Source organism: Labrus mixtus, chromosome 19 (assembly GCF_963584025.1).
Source record: "Labrus mixtus chromosome 19, fLabMix1.1, whole genome shotgun sequence".
In the NCBI taxonomy this organism is placed as follows: domain Eukaryota; kingdom Metazoa; phylum Chordata; class Actinopteri; order Labriformes; family Labridae; genus Labrus; species Labrus mixtus.
Window position 1 is genome coordinate 9,616,704 of NC_083630.1, and position 18,345 is coordinate 9,635,048.

An 18,345-nucleotide genomic window follows, 5' to 3' on the forward strand; every position below is an offset into this window, starting at 1 on the left:
GAGCTGGGTGTGAATCATTGGCCAAAAGAGGAGGAGAGTTAATTATAGAAAAACTAACACACAAGTATCTTGGATGGAGGGAAGGTGCATGATCAGACAGACGCTGCTACATGTGTGTATCAGACTGTCTGATCATGCATCAGACAGACTCAAATGAAAGCATCAAACCATTTTAATGAAAAGCAGGAGAATTTTTAAACTGATATTTTTTTCCTGGCAGGCATCCATGAGGACTACCAGCTGCCCTACTACGACCTGGTTCAGTCAGATCCATCAGTAGAGGAGATGAGGAAGGTTGTTTGTGAGCAGAAGCTTCGGCCCAACATTCCCAACCGCTGGCAGAGCTGTGAGGTAGGACAACGGTCAAAGTGTCAAACATGTTGGATCGTTAAGTTTGTCAGCTCAGAGCCACACAGAGCTCCTTCATCAGCCTGCATGAGTCTCAGGTTTGACCTATAAGACTGAGGTTGAATCAGAGTTTTGCACAAGCAATAAAACACAGACATCCCCAGGTAACTTCATTGTTTGTGTTTAAAGTCATGTCACTAATGTCTTGAACTATATATATTAAGTGGATGTTGGGCTTTAGTAAGCCAGCCAACTCAAGTTAGCATAAATTAGGCTAAGATCTCCTTCATCACCGCTAAGAGCAACAGATATACATCAGTTTTCAATCTACTCAATTAAAACATTTTTCACTGGTTACATTTATTTTAGAGAGAAGAAAATTCCTATGGACAAATAAAAGTCCCACTAAAAGCCCTTTGAACAATGACAAATGAAGGGTCTTTGAGCTTTGATTTGTAACCAACAGCCTGTCATCATGCTCATAACTGCAAATGTGTAAAATAATACAGATGCTACATTCCCTAACTGCCCATTGAAGTTTTTGACTTTGTGTGGCAGCCCTGTTAACTGCAAGTCTAAATACAAAATGACACAACATTACATCATTGAAAAAAAAACCTGACTAAACCACATTATTTCAAACTATTAGGAGCGTTTCCCTGGAGGGACAGGGGAGTGTTCAAGAGTCAGAAACAGCATTAGGGATGTGAAGGAGAGATGCAGAGTTAGGGAACATAGATATATTGCAATAGTTACTGCCAACAGCTTTATACAACTTAGTTTAAATGGGGCCAATTTGCCCAAATGTAGACAAATATAGATTCGAAGAAACTCCACTTTAAGCCGTGCTGTTAAAGTTTTGAATGACGGTGTCTTGTTCTGCCAGCTGTTTAGATTCTGTTATTTTCAAACTAGGCATGCATGTTGTTTCTTACCCTCCAAGCCCCGGAGTCCTTCTCAGTAACACCGCTCAATCATTTGATACACTCAGACACTCACACACACACACACCCACACAAACACAGGCAGGCTTACGACCACAGTCCCCAGAGAGGAAGCATCCACTCAGCTTGTTGGAGGAGAAAGTGTGTGTGTTGTTTGCCGTGCAGTCTCTGGTTTCAGTTTGAACAGAGTATAACATGCAGGCTTGGGCATGCACACTTGTGGTATCAGTTTGTTTACTGCAGTGGGAATCATTACTATTTAATTTGAGTCGATTCGGGTGAATTTAAGGCGCAGGGCTGTGGGAAGGCAGAAACATTACCATACAGTTGGACAATGTCTGCAGTTTGTTTTTTTGAATGTTAACCCTTAACATCATTGTACTCAAATAGTATAATTGATTCTACTTTTGCTTGCACTTTGTAGCATCAACAGTTTAATAATAATATTTTCTTAAAGACATTTTTTAGACGAGAGGAAATAGGGTCAGGCTATTGTCTCTATTTTCATGCATACAGTTGTGGATACTTGTAGGCTGTTTGAATGTCAAGGGCTCGTTGGGAACAGGAGACAGTTATTTAAATACTTGGGTGATTTGCTGTTTTGTCAAATTATGTTTTGCTAAGTCAGGTTGCAGAATTGTTGATCCAACTTCAGTTCTTCTTAGTTAGGACCCTATGAAATCAGATTATTTTATTATATAATTTTCCCAAAAGTCAGTTTTTTTTCTCATTTGAATTTTTCTGAATTCTGTGTTTTACTATGTGACTATGTTTTGTCACCTGAACGGAGAACACACTGTGTTTACAATGCTTCACTCGCCAGAATTGGTCGTAGCTTTTTCATTCCAGAAGAACTGATTCCGCATATTATACAGCCACAAGGTCTTGCTTCTGCCGATGTGTTTGCATGAGGGCGACTTTACTGAAGTAATGAGCTTTTGCTTGCACGCTGCGTCTCTCTGTTTTTTAATTTTAGTTCTGGATTATATAAATCACACACACATTTCAGCAAATTCAGAGATATTCTGCGTTACAGTGGATTCAATTTTCATTGTCAGATTCTGTAATTCCGTCCGTCCTCTCCACTTAGATAACTCATTGGGCCGTATTGTTGGATTACTTTGTCTACCTCAGCAACCAGACTCCTTTTCAAACCCAGCCTTGTCATACGCTGTGAACTCTGCCTCCCACACATACAAAGCTGGATATCAGTGCACATCACGTAATCTCAGAACTCGCAAACTGTTTTATATTTGAACCTTAGCCGTCGTTTTCTCTGGCGGCCTCCAGACGACTGTGATATTGTGGTCTGGACTGAATCTGTCCTTCTTAAGGGGAAACAATTCTTGATTGAGCGAGTTACACATATTTCAAACACAAGGTTTGAAAGGGCCGTAATAATGGAATTTGCAGTTCTCATCAGCAGAACATTGGTGGAAATTCCCCTCAAAAGATTGGCTAATGAGACCTTCCTTAACCAAAGTAACATGATTGATTTTGTTTTCTCTTCCTTTTAGAGAACAAATCATCAACATAACCTTTTGAATCAGACAGTGAAGGCTTTTCTTCCTCTAAAAGTTTCAACATGTCAGTGCCATCTTAGATAAATCTTGTCTCTGATGTCAATAGAAAGCTGCAGTTCAGGATCCACTTTTCTTTGTGACCTTGTTAGTGTTATATCTCATAAATGCTCAGTGCCCAACGTTATAGCTGGACATTTTTTTATTCAGGTTGTACCAGGATATGAAAACATCATAGACGTTCTTTGAAATGCTTATTTTTTTCTCAGAACCACATCTCAAATTCACTTTAGAGGCCTTTTCAATCTGTGTTGTCTCCATACAAAAAGCCCCTCCTTAGAACTTTTATCAAACCAGACTTTTTATTCCCACCACATTGAAATGTTAAACATTATATATTGACAGTTTCAGCGCAGCACAAACTTTGAGAAACTGCAGAATACTTTCTGTTAATCGCTATTCACCAAAATATAACCAATATCAGCTGAGAATGTAGATGAGTAAATCATGAGGTAAATAATCAACATCAATAATGTAATCATTTTCCGTCTCATTATCCAGTCTAAAACTTCATACAACTTGACTTTACGAGAAAATATCAAGTCAGAAAATTCAGGGTTTTGGGCACCGGTAGTGTAGAGGTTAGTTTGCGCTCCCCATGTACGGAGGCTACAGTCCTCTTAGCGGGCGGCCTGGGTTCAGGTCTAACCTGAGGCTCCTTTCCAGCATGGCTTTCCCCACACTCTCTCTCCCCGTGTTTTTCTTACTCTATCCATTGTCTTGTCTCTAAATAAAGACATTTAAAAAGGTTTTGGAGTTGAATGCAAAATGAAAATGTCATAATGTAGGTCTGACTTTTCTTTTGAAACAAAATGTTTCTCTTGGGACTTGACCAGTTTTAGATCATTTATCATAGAGACTCAGTATCCTAAAGCACAGTTAATACTTTATATACAACTAGACATAAACCGCAATATTGTGCGGGCACTGATTATTTTTTTGTCCAACTCTAACCACTCTACCATGGGTAGTCATGCTTCCAGAGGGACCTTCTCTATTACTTATAATTGTTTATCAGCTATTTAAATCAATATGGGTCTATAGTTGGCCTCCATCTAAGTAACCTAAAGGCATAAATCTGCCCTGCTTATTTATACCATTGTCAGGCAAACCCCTTTGTAACCATGTTCTAACAATGACTGAATTGGCTTGAAATGAGATATGTGCAGTGTGTACTTGTGTCTCCTGACATTCCTCCTACATTAAATGTGGTTTGGATTTGGTTTCACTGTCTGGGCTGGAAGTAAACAGAGGAATGTACAGAAAGAGAACACACACAAAGAGAGCCACTAATGTACCCACAGACAGACAAACGGGTTTATCCAGTAAAATCTACAGAACCTGAAGATGCTGACCAAGGGAGTGTTTGTTAACCCAGAACAATCCATTATTAGCATAAAAATGAAAAGAGTAATGGAGAGTGCTGATGAAGCACTCCTTCTGAATATTGACCCAGCTAAAGAAACCACTGTTTTGCTTTGCTTACTTGTTTGTGCAGCATATTGTTTGTTGCTTCACACAAGTTGAGCTTTTTTTTTTGGCAAGAAAATCTTCTTTGATTTGACCCTACAAAACCACCCCACTAGACATGAGAAGTATACCAAGAAGAAGTCCACACACTAAACACTTATTATAAATCAAGTAGTGTGAACAATAAGTAAGCTTCCCTGTGTTCACACTTGGACATTGACCTCAGAGAAACTGTCCTGCACAGTAGAAAATAACTTAGAATACAACAGAGAAAATAAATCAGTACACAGCTCAGTATGTAGTAGGGTACATACAGAGTACATACTTCAGATACTTTGTACATTCTTTGTGTGATATATTTGAGTCTTTGAGATACTTGGGTTAGTTGCTGATATGGACAGGGGTGAATGTCTGTTTTGTGACGACTAGACAAAGAAGGGAGTATGTCAAAGAAGTGATGCACAGCTTACAGGTATGAGTCTTCATAGTGCTGTGCAGTTCATTGTCATTTCATCGTTATCACAATATGAGCATTCACAAGACACCTCGCAAAGGTCTGAATTTATCTCAATAAATAAGAAGAAATTAATTCACTTAAGCATGCATCTGCTTCTCACTCAGCATGCACATATTTGACCTATTGGATGGAGTCCAGAATATGTTGTCCATTGCATGGGTAGAAACGACCTACGAATCAGTTCAAACAAAATATGTATGTACTGTATTAAGTGGACAAATGCACTTTTCATTCTCATGGTATATACAACAGGTTCTGCTTTGATGTTTTCCAAGGTATTCCATACTCCTCACACACAGCTATTGTGATGTTTTTCCACTTTTTTTTACTGTAAGGCCCTATTCACATATGTCTCCTGACAACTTCATAAAATATTCAGGGTAGGCTGCATGTTTGAGTGCAAACAGCTTAATCTTCTGTTGAAACTTGAAACTTAACAGACGCACACAGTTTGAGCAACTCTGACTTTCTCCAGATTTGTTTCCTGCCAGCCCCCTCGTACATTGACCATGTTTAATTGGGTTAAGTTGATGTAAGAACGCAGCAGGGAATATTCGGGAAAATTCAAAGCAAACGAGCCGGAAGGGGTGATGATGTACATACTGGGACCAGTGTGGGGGATTTCCTTACAGTCCTCTCACATGCCACCATTTATCCTCTGAATCAGACTTGCAGATTTATGGAAAGAAAGTCCCGTCTGAATCTTTTTAATCTGAAAGCCCTTACATAAGACAAGTCCTGTGGAAGCAGCGGCAGCACCTCACCACCAGACAGACGCCAACATACTGAGACAGAAAATCACACACGCACAGACATGTTGACTCACACATACCAGATATGCCAAGTGAGACATGAAGGAATCTATGTAACCTCTGGAGGGTCTGTCCCTGAATCAAAGCTTATTGGCAATGTCTAGTAAGAAGTTGGCAATTTAATGAGGCGAGACGAATGAATTAAGTTTGATTTGACCAAATTTCTCAGAAGAGATCAAATCAAATGAGGCAAAGACTAATGCTCCTGTGGGGAACTTTTGGCGGGCCCCTGTGGAAATAGTTGAACCTTGTTGTCTCTCTGCTGAATTTGTCATTCACAAGTATAGGTTTCTAACCAAAAACCTCATCCTGCTTTCTTTTAACAATAGGTCATAATACTTTTTTAAAGAAAACAGGGGTATTTTGTTCAGTAAATAAGACTTCTTTTGATTCAAGACCTCTTAAATAAAGTCAACGAGTGACCAGTGGAGTTGTGCTGGCTTTGGGTCCGTACTTCAATACTTTCACTGTAGGCTGAGAGCTCAACTACTGAACTGTAGCTACTAGGAGTGCAAATGTCACATGGCAAAAAACAGATGGTATAACAGAGCTACAAAGCTGCACTTGAACTGCACGTTGTGGGCTTTGCTGAACATGATTGACACTATCATTCAGTAAGACAGTTTAACCTTTTTTTCTCTCTATGAAACCCCCCAAACAGACTGCGTCTTGTATACAGGTGCGACTTATATTCCTGATTTTAAGGGTGTATAAAAATAATCAGTCTTCTCTCTGATGGTCTCATTTGCTTTTGTAAGTCATATTGAGGAATCAATATTCATCTCAGTCTTTTTCATAACCAGCTTAAAAGTCCTCACAGGAGCTTTAAGTGTTTAGATTATTTATAAAAATCGGTCATAATTGTTCTCCCCCTAAGGGTTATAAACTGTAAAGTGTAGTTATTCTAAAAGCAGACACAGGTAGAGGTGTTAGATAGTATTGCTTAAAGAAGAAATGTTTTTTTTTTTTTACCGGTTTGGGCACATAAAATCTTATATTTTGTCCTTAATGTAAAAAAATGTAACTAGTAAATGCTTTTGTAATGCAATCTCACCAATACGAATGGCAAAGAGAAACAGCAGTGGCAGACAACCCCCCCCCCACACACACACACACACACACACACACACACACACACACACACCAAAAAAAAAAGGTGTTGCAGTGACAATAATAATAAAACTGATGCCAAGATGATTACAACACAAGCTTCTTCATAACCACTCAAGAAACCAAAAGCTTTCTTAATTTTAATGCGTTCAGTCATGAAGAAAAACATCAAAATAACTGAGTAAATATTGTATGAAGCTCAGCAGATTTGCTGAAGATGGTTCTTGCATGTTTTGGGATTATATCCACATGGGTTGATGCATTTGTTATAAGTCACTTTGGATAAAAAATGTCAGCTAAATAAAAGTAGTGTAATGTACTATTGTGTATTGTGATATTCCACTTCTTAAAGAAGCATTTCCTGTCAGCAGATGGCAACATCTGAAAGCCTGTTAGAAATGTTAGGCTGTTAATTGGCTCAGGGATAAATGGCTACTGGTGTGTATTAATGTTTCATCTTACAAACAGTTAAGGCCTGGAATATCATTCGCCTCATTTCTGCAGCTATGCCAAACAGCTGGTAGTATAAAGTGGTTGTTTCCTGACTCCTGTACTTACTCCTTATGGTGATTTGAAGAAAAGCCAACTCTTCCTATATTCTAATAAAGTCTGGTTTCTGGAGCACTTTCAGGCAGTCATAGCTAAAGTCACAATCATATAAACAAGGATAGTTCTTTGGGGGGGGGAACGGAAAAATTAGCTCAACAGAACCACAGGTTGAGACTGTGCAGTATAATGTAGGATCTGGGATAGAAACGATCAGGCACCAGCAGGATTTTTTGGAGTTATTACAGTGAAGGAACTATGTTTGGCACACCTAAAGACAGGTACACTGTGTAATGGAAAAAATATATGTTCAACAGGTGACACGTCTGGCTTGTACGACACCCTATTTGCATAACTGTCACCTGATTTGAATGACCAGCACATGAGCTTAACCGGGACCTTAAGCGGGACTCTGCTATACATTTGTGCTGATTGTCACTCCTGCATAAGTTTCCCCCTTTTGCAAAATAATCCCTTTATGCTCGAGCAATAAAATACACAAAGACAAATCTTTGACTTGAGATCTTCATTTAATCGCAGAAAAATCCACAACAACTGTATGATTGTATAAATGTCATGGTGGAGTGTCAACTTGCACTGCATGAAATAATCGTTTATGATGCACAATCAACCTGACCTCCTTTGCACTGCATGGCAAGCGCTGCACTAAAAATATGCCAATTAAAGATATTGGTCAGAAATGGCCCCAATTTGCACAGTGTTAGCTGGGCTTATTGGGACCACTTGAATTACACAGAATCACCAATTTCCAGAAGGAAGTTGAAGCCATGTTTGTATTGAGTAAAATGTGTAAATTATGTGGACATTTCAAAAGCAGATGTTCTCCTTGAGCCAGCTAATAAACATCCACGTAGTGTAACCAAATCCAGTTAATGAAACTAGGTCCAGATTTTTTGTTTGATTTGGAGGAATGAGCAGGAGTAATAAATGCATAGAGCCTAATTGCATTAATCTAAATATTTAAAAAGGAGATATTCTTCTTTATATGAAGTTTGTACATTGCAAATAAAAGTGGCTCACGGAGAGAGCCTTGAGGAACCCCAAAGATTATATGGCATCCAAATTTTCTCAAAAGTTGTGATGAGGTTCAGCTCATGTCAAAACGGAAATAAAAAGTGCCTGAGCTTTTATAAATATCTGCTTTCAATACATTACATTTTTTTATGTTAGACATCAGATCTGTGTAATTCCCATGGCATCATGTTGTAATGGAGTCATATTAACGTTTGTCATCTCTCTCCTCTGCAGGCCTTGCGGGTGATGGCCAAGATTATGAGGGAGTGTTGGTATGCAAACAGTGCTGCCCGACTCACCGCCCTCCGAATCAAGAAAACGCTCTCTCAGCTCAGCCAACAGGAAGGAATCAAGATGTAGACACGACTACAAAACACACACACACACATACACACAAGCATCTGACTGTCACCCATATCGTTAGCATTAAAGCATTGTTATCGTCATTATTATTATTCATGGATTGTATCTTCCCTTTGGTTGTAAAGGGAAGTGAAGACTTTCCCCACTTGTGCTCTTTTTTTCTCATCCTATTTCATTCATGGACAAACTGCCGAGTTCTACATCCGAAACTGAGGAACCATGTGTATATGTTTGTCGCACTGGCCTTCCATATACACATGAATGGCTGAATGGATGGATCTAATGGGATATCAGAGGCATTAAAGGAAGCCTCCACTCATCCTCCATCTTCCTAATTCATTACATGAATTTTTCTGAAAGACCCACTGGGGCAACTGGGGTCCATGTAGACTCCCAAACTCACCGCTCATTACAAACCAAACCAGTTAGAGCTCAGACCCCATCAGATCACTTAAGGCCGGACAGGGAATCACTTGAGGAACCTCTGAGCTGCCAGAGCTTCGCACTCATCTCCTCAAGTCCTCTCATCACATCCTCATTTGTATATTAGCATGTCAGTCGTCTCTTCAGAGAGTAAGCTACTCCTCAGTAGGGCTGTAAGTTACCTATCTTTGAATTAAGATATATAAAAAACATTCTGCTGATCAATGCACTAAATGTGTATAATGAAAACGAAACTGTAGGAATGATCCAATCATGTTATCTGCTAGTTGCCCAATACATTCTGAGATGAATGTAACTATGTGCATTGCTCTTACAACACTGATGTGTCATATATCATACTGTATTTGTAATGGCATTAGTCTGTAGACAGTTTTAAAATCCATTACATTTCCAACCAAAAGTATTGGTACAATAGCTGTGTAATTTATCAGAAGTTAGAAAATGTACCATAATCCTGTTGGTCTTTAGACTCTTTATTCCTTTAAAAAAATCATTCATTATGTTGCTGCCTCCTGCAACATAATGAATGATTATTTACGTATTTTTTACATACCCGGTTGGAGGTTTCCTAATTCTTTCATTTACAATTACCAATTCTTGTGAGCAGCAAAATGAGACACTCCCTCTTAATATTCAAGCTAATTACACGGCTAGCTGTGTCAAATACATTATTCTAATCGTCAATTACTGCATTTGAAGGTCTACTCTTTCTCTGCAGCAGACTGCCGCTTTAAAGAACAGACTGTTACTACAAATGCAGCTCTGATCGCAGACTCAGGAGGACTTACTCTAACCATATACATGAGCAGAAAGAAGTCTGGGAAACCTTAATTAAAACAGGCTCCAGATCCGGGTTCAGATGATGCACTAGTTGTGTCATCACTTCTTTATTTCTTAGGAACCAGGATCAATTGTAATACAAAAAAACAAAACGAAGCAGAAAACAGTTCTGACTCAAAGTGGTGTGCAGCCCTACTCTTGAGTGGTGTTACAGTAGCATTGGGAACCGAAGCATGGACCTTTGGGGTCATGGGACATTCTGTAAGCCGCCCTGTGAGGTCTCAGACAAACAGCTTCATCTGTTCTTCATCTAGTCGAGCTGTCAGCAAAATCTCTCATTTCTGCAACATTTTTGCACCTGTTTTTTTTTTTTTGGTTTTTTTTTTGTTTTTTTTTTGTTACTGTTGTATTCCCCAGCTCCCTCTTTACTGGCAGGGAGGTGGACAGGTCAGTTTAATTTATTGTGTTTTTAATTTTCTTTCTGTTTGGCAGGGGATCTCTTATTTCTTTTTTTTTTTTAGCTTAACAAAACTGGACATGATGACCTCATTCATTTTTGGCAACATGCTGCAACATATGCAATATACAGTAGATAAATGTGTCTATTTTCTATACTCTGCTCTGCTAAAACCACAAAACAGCAAGAACAACAACAACAATCAGCTGCCACCATGCCTTCCAAGCCAGCGGTTACCGGAAAGTGCCAGTGCTTTAACAACCCAACTCCTCTCATGTCGGCTGCTGTGGAGTGTGTTTGCTCTCTCGTGTATGCAGCTCCGTGCTCGTGTGTGTGCCAGAGGAGGCCCGGAGGAGCCAATGCCGAGCATACAGCAAGCTCGTACTATGCACACCTAAGAAGAAGGGATGGAATGCAAGAAGTGGCACACATCGCACGTCTCACAGCACCTACTACCAGCCGACACTCTGGTGCCATTTCATGAAACCCCTCTCACCTAAACACCAGACCACCTCAGCAACAACTCATCGTACAGCTTCTCCTCCTCGTGGACAGAGTCTGGAAACTGACCTCCAGCACCTCGAACTGTGTTAAGTTGGAAAACAGTGCCGCACAAGCTCATGGCGGCTTTGGAAAAGAGACACAAAGACTTGTAAGCATTACTGATGTTGCCCTATAAATGTAAACTCTTGGATTTCTTTTTTAGTTCTACTCGCGTGTTTTTGCGCTGTCAGCGCGGCAGCAGCGCGGATCAAACTTTCAAGCGTTTCTTTTCTTTGTAGGATAATCAACAAAATTGAGGTACATTCGTTAAAATATAGCAAACAAATACTTACTAAGCCATAGGTTTTCCAGGTTGTGTATTGTTTCTCTTTGTTTCTTTTTTGTGGCAAGGTCTTTTTCTACCAGAATGTACATTTAAGAAAAACAAAAGAAGAAAAAAATGCATTAAATTGACAATTGTGTCATTTCAGCTTAGCAAGCCTTAAGGGACCAACACATAAGAGTCATGATCTACTCTTATTATTTTTTCTTTCTCTTTGTTTTCATGAAAAAAGTTTATATATATATATATATATCATTGATTACTATGGTAAAGGTAGTATCATTATTATCTTAAGGACAAAAAATATATGTAGCACCTGATTTAACAGTTTGTTTCAGTGTTTGTCCTGTTGCCAAAATTGCCATTCATCTAAACCCAGTTGGTGTATTCTACAGTTTTGCTTTAGTCTGAGTTGCTTCAAAAGCACCTGTCTTTAAGTATACAGGTCTGTAACAAATCCATAATTAGGAACAGTTGATAGATGCAAGGTTTAAATGAATTCAAACGTTCAGTGTATTAGATCTGCTCAGAGAAATCCTGCAGAGTCTCTTGATTGTTCAGCGTTAAGTGCACTTCTGAACCACTGGGGGGTTTACCTGTGTGGCAATTTGGACGTTGGTGAGTCCGCCTGTCTCCATTACTTTTTTCTTTATGGATACATAATGTATTGATGTGCTGCTACTTAGTTGTCCACCTCGCGTTTGAAAGTGGAGGTGAGAGCTGCCGTTGGATGTAAAATATCTTCAGATTGCCTGAATCTGATCAGTGTGCCATGAAGCTTTGACGCAAATCCAGCCCATCATCATACATATGGTTGGCAGTCCTCTTAAAGACTTTCTGAAGTTTGTTGATTAGTTGTCAGCCAGCATCCATGGAAGTGCAGGAATCCACTTCAACAACTGCTGCAGCAGCCTGTTTCACTGACCAACTCTTCATCTCTGGTTCAAAGAGCGAGTCAGTTCATTCAGCTGCTTTTCAAGCGGCATGGAAAGCTGCAGCCCATCCATGGACCGCGGCTGAAAACCAGGGTGCCAATCTTATCAATGGGCACTGGAGTAGCTACTTCTTGATTCCACTTAATTACCCACACATACAACACGCAGTTGAAAAAGCCTTTAGACATATTTTCTACTGGAAGGTCAAGTGTAGAGGCGGAGGCAGGAGAGTTAATAACTTTGGAGGTTGTGACTTTGTTTGGTAAAAAGTGCTTGGGTGCTCTTGGAAAAAAGAAATCCCTGTTGATGCCTTTAAAGCAACTGATTATGTGATGACAGACGGATAATGTCATAATTTGTACAAAAATTGATTCTGAACTCCTTAAAAATGCTATTCAATGATTTTAGAGGTGAATTTCCGGATAAGATAACTGAAGCAGTACGATAACAATTGCTCTCCAGAGAAGGCTTAGGCACATCTCTTGCTGGTTTTCATTTCCGAAGACATTTTTATCTTTAATTCAAGAGTTTGGATAAGCTTATTTCTTCCTTGATTAAAACATGCTGTTAGATTTCTGAACCAAACAAAAATTGGCATCGTTAACCTGCGAAGTGAAAGAACATATCACCAGCAATAACCTGTTTGACCTGTATGAAACATTGATGACGTTTTCCCCTGAAAATGACATAACCAGTTGTCAAAGGCTTTTTCAGTGATTCTCTTGTCCTTTAAGAAAGTTGACTTTGATTTAAAAAAAAAAAAAGAAGACAGTTATCAAAAAGCAGACGAGTAGTGATGTCCACTGTTCCGAGTTGTTCTTGTGAGGAAAGTATTCTTAAAGGTGTAAAGACAGCAGTGGCAGGATGTATGCCTTGTAAATATCTTGTCAAGTGAAGAAAGTGAAGTGGAAAGTGCTGCTATATTAGATTTAAAAAGGGTGATAGGATGCTAAACTAATTGTTTAATGTGTACAAAGGCGGTCAAAGTAGTAGGGAATATGAGGCTCGCCAGGGAAAACCAGGTCCAAGGAACCATCTCTCTAAGCCATGTGGGTCAGAGCAGGGGGGGGATGGGGTTCGATGACGGTGTGGGAAACTAAATATTACAATTTAGAGTGTAACTTTAAATAATCCCTGGCTTGCCGTGCTGGGCCTCTGTTGGATTGAGACTGTACAGTATGTGTATTCCATATTCAACGTCATTCTCTGGGACATTAACAACAACAAAAGCTCAACTCAACAGCACCTCTGGTATGCCTCAACAAGGACAACTTTCATTCTGTCTTAAAGTCACCAGCAGCCTTGTACTTTTTTTCTCTTTTTCTTTTGAAACCCAAGATGACTTAACTGTAAAAAGACATGTTTGCACCCAGCTGTTTGATCTCTTGTACTCTTTATACAGAAATCGTTCTGTCTTTGATTCTTGCCTTTCTCTCTTGTCATTCCGTGTTCTCCAATTGACCTAACAGATATCTCCAAGCTACAAGGGCCACATTTCACTGCAGCCGGTTCTTTGGCTGCAAAGCTCCTTACCATGTTGGACCAACTCTCCTCTATCCTTGCCATCTTTTCTTTTGTAGCGTAATGTAAATATGGGGAGAACAGCCCACACCTTCAGACAGTCTCTCCCAAAAAGAATTCACAATGTTGAAAAGAACAGATGTTTTTTTTCTGGATGATAATGACAGAGTGGTCGAGAGATAGGTTCAGGGACTGTGTCCACCGATGGTGCTTTTTGGGCTGGCAGTGCCCACGAACTTAATTCCCCTGTTGCTAGGTTACGACAGTTGTCCTGCCAAATCCTTTGGTGGCCAATAAGTCTGTTTTGAATGCTGAATTTTCTTTTATTCAAGGGAATTTAACAAAGAAAATGTTGAAACCAGTTGAGTCATGTCCTGGCAGTATCAGCAGCGACTCTAGACCTGAAAGTTTTGGGGGTGCCCGATCATCTAAAGTGGGGGGGGGGAGCAGTCTGGCTGCATGTGTTAAACTGTGTAAAGTGTACTGAATGATGCCCATTTCAATGCAGAAGTCCCACCCCTTTTGATTTGTATTGTTCAGGGAGTGAGAAGTGATGTCATTGAGTGTAGCAAAAGAGCAAGTTTTCAGTACTTAAATCTTCAAATTAATTGTTTTTGTATAGAAAACAGGCACTGCCAGTTTAAAACACACTAGTTGGACACAGACGATTATACTTTATTACCTTTTGACAAAACCTCAGCATCTGAAATGATCGTACATCGCCTAAACCCGGAAAACAACAATGACACTTAACATTAACTCATTATTGTGTTTGTGGAGAAACTGTCTGAAAATGTGCTTTATCATCTTCATATTCTAACCGGCTGTCACCTCTTGTCACAGTCTCCGAAGGCTGGCTTTCAACCGGCCTCTGATTGGGGCAGTATTGAGCAGGTTTTGCCTTCAGACACTTGGTGACTGCTTGTTTTACAAACTAGTTTCAAACATGGCCTGTGGTGATGAAACAGGCCCAACTGTAGAGCCAATCCTTTCTGTGGACTGGAAATACCAGGCTTGTTCTTTTAAATGTTTTTCCTTAATTTTTTTCTAAACTTTGGGTTTAGCAACCATTTGTTCCGATGAGATTTCTTGACAGCTAATTGGGCCATGACCCATTCAAAAAAATGTCAAAGAAAACCTGCTGTACCTCATCTTTAAGAATCCTACCTAGCCTTCTCTGTCCTAAGCTCAGATAAAAAAAAAAAAAAAAACGGGGGAGGTCATTGTACAATGTTGATGCACAGCCATCATGACATTTCTCACCTTGGTTCACTGGTCAACATAGTTGAAGTTTGTGTATGGGAGCAGCAATGTGTCTTGAGCCGTTTTGTGACCCAAGAATTAAGATGCTCTCAGTTAATATGCAGCCCTTTAGTGCTACTCTTAATACCCTGAGAAGAAGAAAAATCCAGCAGTTTGTTTCTGCTCTTGTGTGCATTGATGGAGGGCCAAAAAACAGGGAGGCGAAATAAACTATGCCAGCAGCTTTACCGCTTCAAACCACGCACTGAGTTAATCCCACAGCTGTGAATGTATCGGCCCTCTCAGAGACTTCAACCAATCTGAGCACAACCCGCGTTTAACTCAGCCCAAAGGTCATGGCAGCAGCTTTTTTGAACATGCAATTATCCACCGCACGGGTCTCTCTCTATCTTTGTCTCTTTCTCTTGTTATGCAAAGTCTGGGCCAACCGTGTCTGCCCACTCAGTCCCTCTGGATCACACAGGTTGAATGACCTACCTATGCTAGCATGATCCACTCACTGTGACGAGGAGCGCGTTTGGGTCGAAGAATTAGCACGTTCTCCCATACCGGCTGCCCTCCTCCTTCTTCTCAGAGGCTCGCAGACTGTCTGCCTCCGCTGAAGCGTTTGAAGTAGTCGAGTGTTCGGGTTTTGGTAGGGCTTGTTTGGGTCACTTAAGGGTTCAGGCGGTTAAACACTTTTTCCTCTCCGATGCTGCAGTGAAGCCTTTGTGGCGACAAAGGGTAGCAGAAAGCTTTATCACGTTTTATTTGGTGCCTAAGTTTGACAAGACTTCTTTTACTTTTCACCTCGAATGACAAGACTGCATGTGATTGTGTGTCTGCATTGGTGTCTGCATTACCTGCTTTATAGATGTCATCCAAAAGCTGAGAAGTATCTTTAAAAAAAAAAACAGCATAATTAACATATTAAAAAGGTCACTTAATCGAAAAGAAAATACCTCCTTTTAAAGACCAATGTGTTTTACCTCACTGTATATATATTCTTGATTTGTTTACTCCAAGTTTGCAATTTATCTTTCTCTTTTGTTTCTATGAAATGCTTAAAAAAGTTGAAGAGAATAATTTTGTTTACTTTTCAATGGTACTTTTTTTTTTTGTCAGATGGCATTGTATTGTGTTTGTGTTGTGCCCAAGCAGTATACTATTCCTCTTCTACCATGCTCTGTATATGACCTGTTGGTTGTGTTCTGCGTGAGCTGTACAGTCAAAGCGCTTTACAAATGTCCAAGCCCCCTTCTGAGCTCTGGTACAAATGCCTTGTTCAATATGTTCCTTTTGTTTTAATGAGAAGAAAAAAAAGAAGAAAAAAAACAAAAAAAGGAGTCACAGTGGAGGTCGGAGGAGGCTGGAAGTGAGGGGAGGGACTGTAAAGGGAAAACCCCTCGACAAGTGTTGAACCCTCCTCACCTCGCGACCCTCTTGGATTTCTAAACATATTATAATCTTGACTTTTTTTATATAGTGTGTACAGATGAATGAGATCAACATAGGAACTAGAGGATTGACACTTATGTTAACTTCTAACATAGCTGGAGTAGAAAATGGTGTGAATAAAGAAACCAAGTTTCACTACAAGAATTGTGTCTGATTGCTTTATTTGAACATTAAGTCTAGGAACCAACTGTTGTGTGTGTATATATACAGTACTGTGCAAAAGTTTTAGGCAGGTGTGAAAAAATGTAAACTAAGATTGCTTTCAAAAATATAAATAATGATTGTTTATTTTTATCAATTTACAAAATGCAAAGTGAGCGAACAAAAGAAAAATCTAAATCACATCAATATTTGGTGTTACTACCCTTTGCCTTCAAACCAGCATCAATTCTTATAGGTACACTTGCAAAAAGTCAGGGATTTTGTAGGATTGTAGTCAGGTGTATGATCAACCAGTTATACCAAACAGGTGCTAATGCTCATCAATGTCACATGTAGGTTGAAACACAGTCATTAACTGAAACAGAAACAGCTGTGTAGGAGGCTTAAAACTGGGTGAGGAACAGCCGAACTCTGCTACCAAGGTGAGGTTGTGGAAGACAGTTTCCTGTCACAGGTCATACACTATGGCAAGACTGAGCACAGCAACAAGACACAAGGTAGTTATACTGCATCAGCAAGGTCTCTCCCAGACAAATATTTCAAAGCAGACTGGTGTTTCAAGATGTGCTGTTCAAGCTCTTCTGAAAAAGCACAAAGAAACGGGCAACGTTGAGGATCGTAGACGCAGTGGTCGGCCAAGGAAACTTAGTGCAGCAGATGGAAAACACATCAAGCTTATTTCCCTTCGAAATCGGAAGATGTCCAGCAGTGCCATCAGCTCTGAACTGGCAGAAACCAGTGGGACCCAGGTACACCCATCTACTGTCCGGAGAAGTCTGGCCAGAAGTGGTCTTCATGGAAGAGTTGCAGCCAAAAAGCCATACCTCCGACATGGAAACAAGGCCAAGCGACTCAACTATGCACGAAAACATAGGAACTGGGGTGCAGAAAAATGGCAGCAGGTGCTCTGGACTGATGAGTCAAAATGTGAAATATTTGGCTGTAGCAGAAGGCAGTTTGTTCGCCGACGGGCTGGAGAGCGGTACAACAATGAGTGTCTGCAGGCAACAGTGAAGCATGGTGGAGGTTCCTTGCAAGTTTGGGCCTGCATCTCTGCAAATGGAGCTGGAGATTTGGTCAGGATTAATGGTATCCTCAATGCTGAGAAACACAGGCAGATACTTATCCATCATGCAATACCATCAGGGAGGCGTATAATTGGCCCCAAATTTATTCTGCAGCAGGACAACGACCCCAATCATACAGCCAAGGTCATTTAAAAACTATCTTCAGCGTAAAGGAGAAGTCCTGGAAGTGATGGCGTGGCCCCCACAGAGCCCTGATCTCAACATCGAGTGTGTCTGGGATTACATGAAGAGACAGAAGGATTTGAGGAAGCCTACATCCACAGAAGATCTGTGGTTAGTCCTCCAAGATGTTTGGAACAACCTATACCAGCCGAGTTCCTTCAAAAACTGTGTGCAAGTGTACCTAGAAGAATTGATGCTGTCTTGAAGGCAAGGGGTGGTCACACCAAATGTTGATTTGATTTAGATTGCTCTTCTGTTCATTCACTGCATTTTGTCAATTGATGAAAATAAACTATTAACACTTCCATTTTTGAAAGCATTCTTAGTTTACAGCATTTTTTCATACCTGCCTAAAACGTTTGCACAGTACTGTATATATACTCTATTATCCCTGAGGGAAATTCTGGTTTTAAATTCTGTTATTGAGAGATTCTCACACACATGCACAAACAGGACCTGTGGACATGCATTAGTGGAGAGATGTCAGAGTGGGTATATGCAGGGAGCGCACCAGAGCTGTTGGGGGTTCGGTGCCTTGCTCAAGG

General features: G+C 40.1%; 1 protein-coding gene across 1 annotated transcript in view; it reads left to right on the forward strand.

The window, feature by feature from the left end:
- tgfbr1b (transforming growth factor, beta receptor 1 b) overlaps window positions 1–16,532 on the forward strand; it is a 66,226-nt gene extending 49,694 nt beyond the window's left edge. Inside the window, exons 8-9 of the mRNA XM_061064946.1 lie at window positions 221–351; window positions 8,597–16,532. Of these exons, the coding sequence (XP_060920929.1) occupies window positions 221–351; window positions 8,597–8,722 (257 nt within the window). The 3' untranslated portion in view covers window positions 8,723–16,532. The remainder of the gene's footprint in view (window positions 1–220; window positions 352–8,596) is intronic.
- Window positions 16,533–18,345: the final 1,813 nt, after the last annotated feature.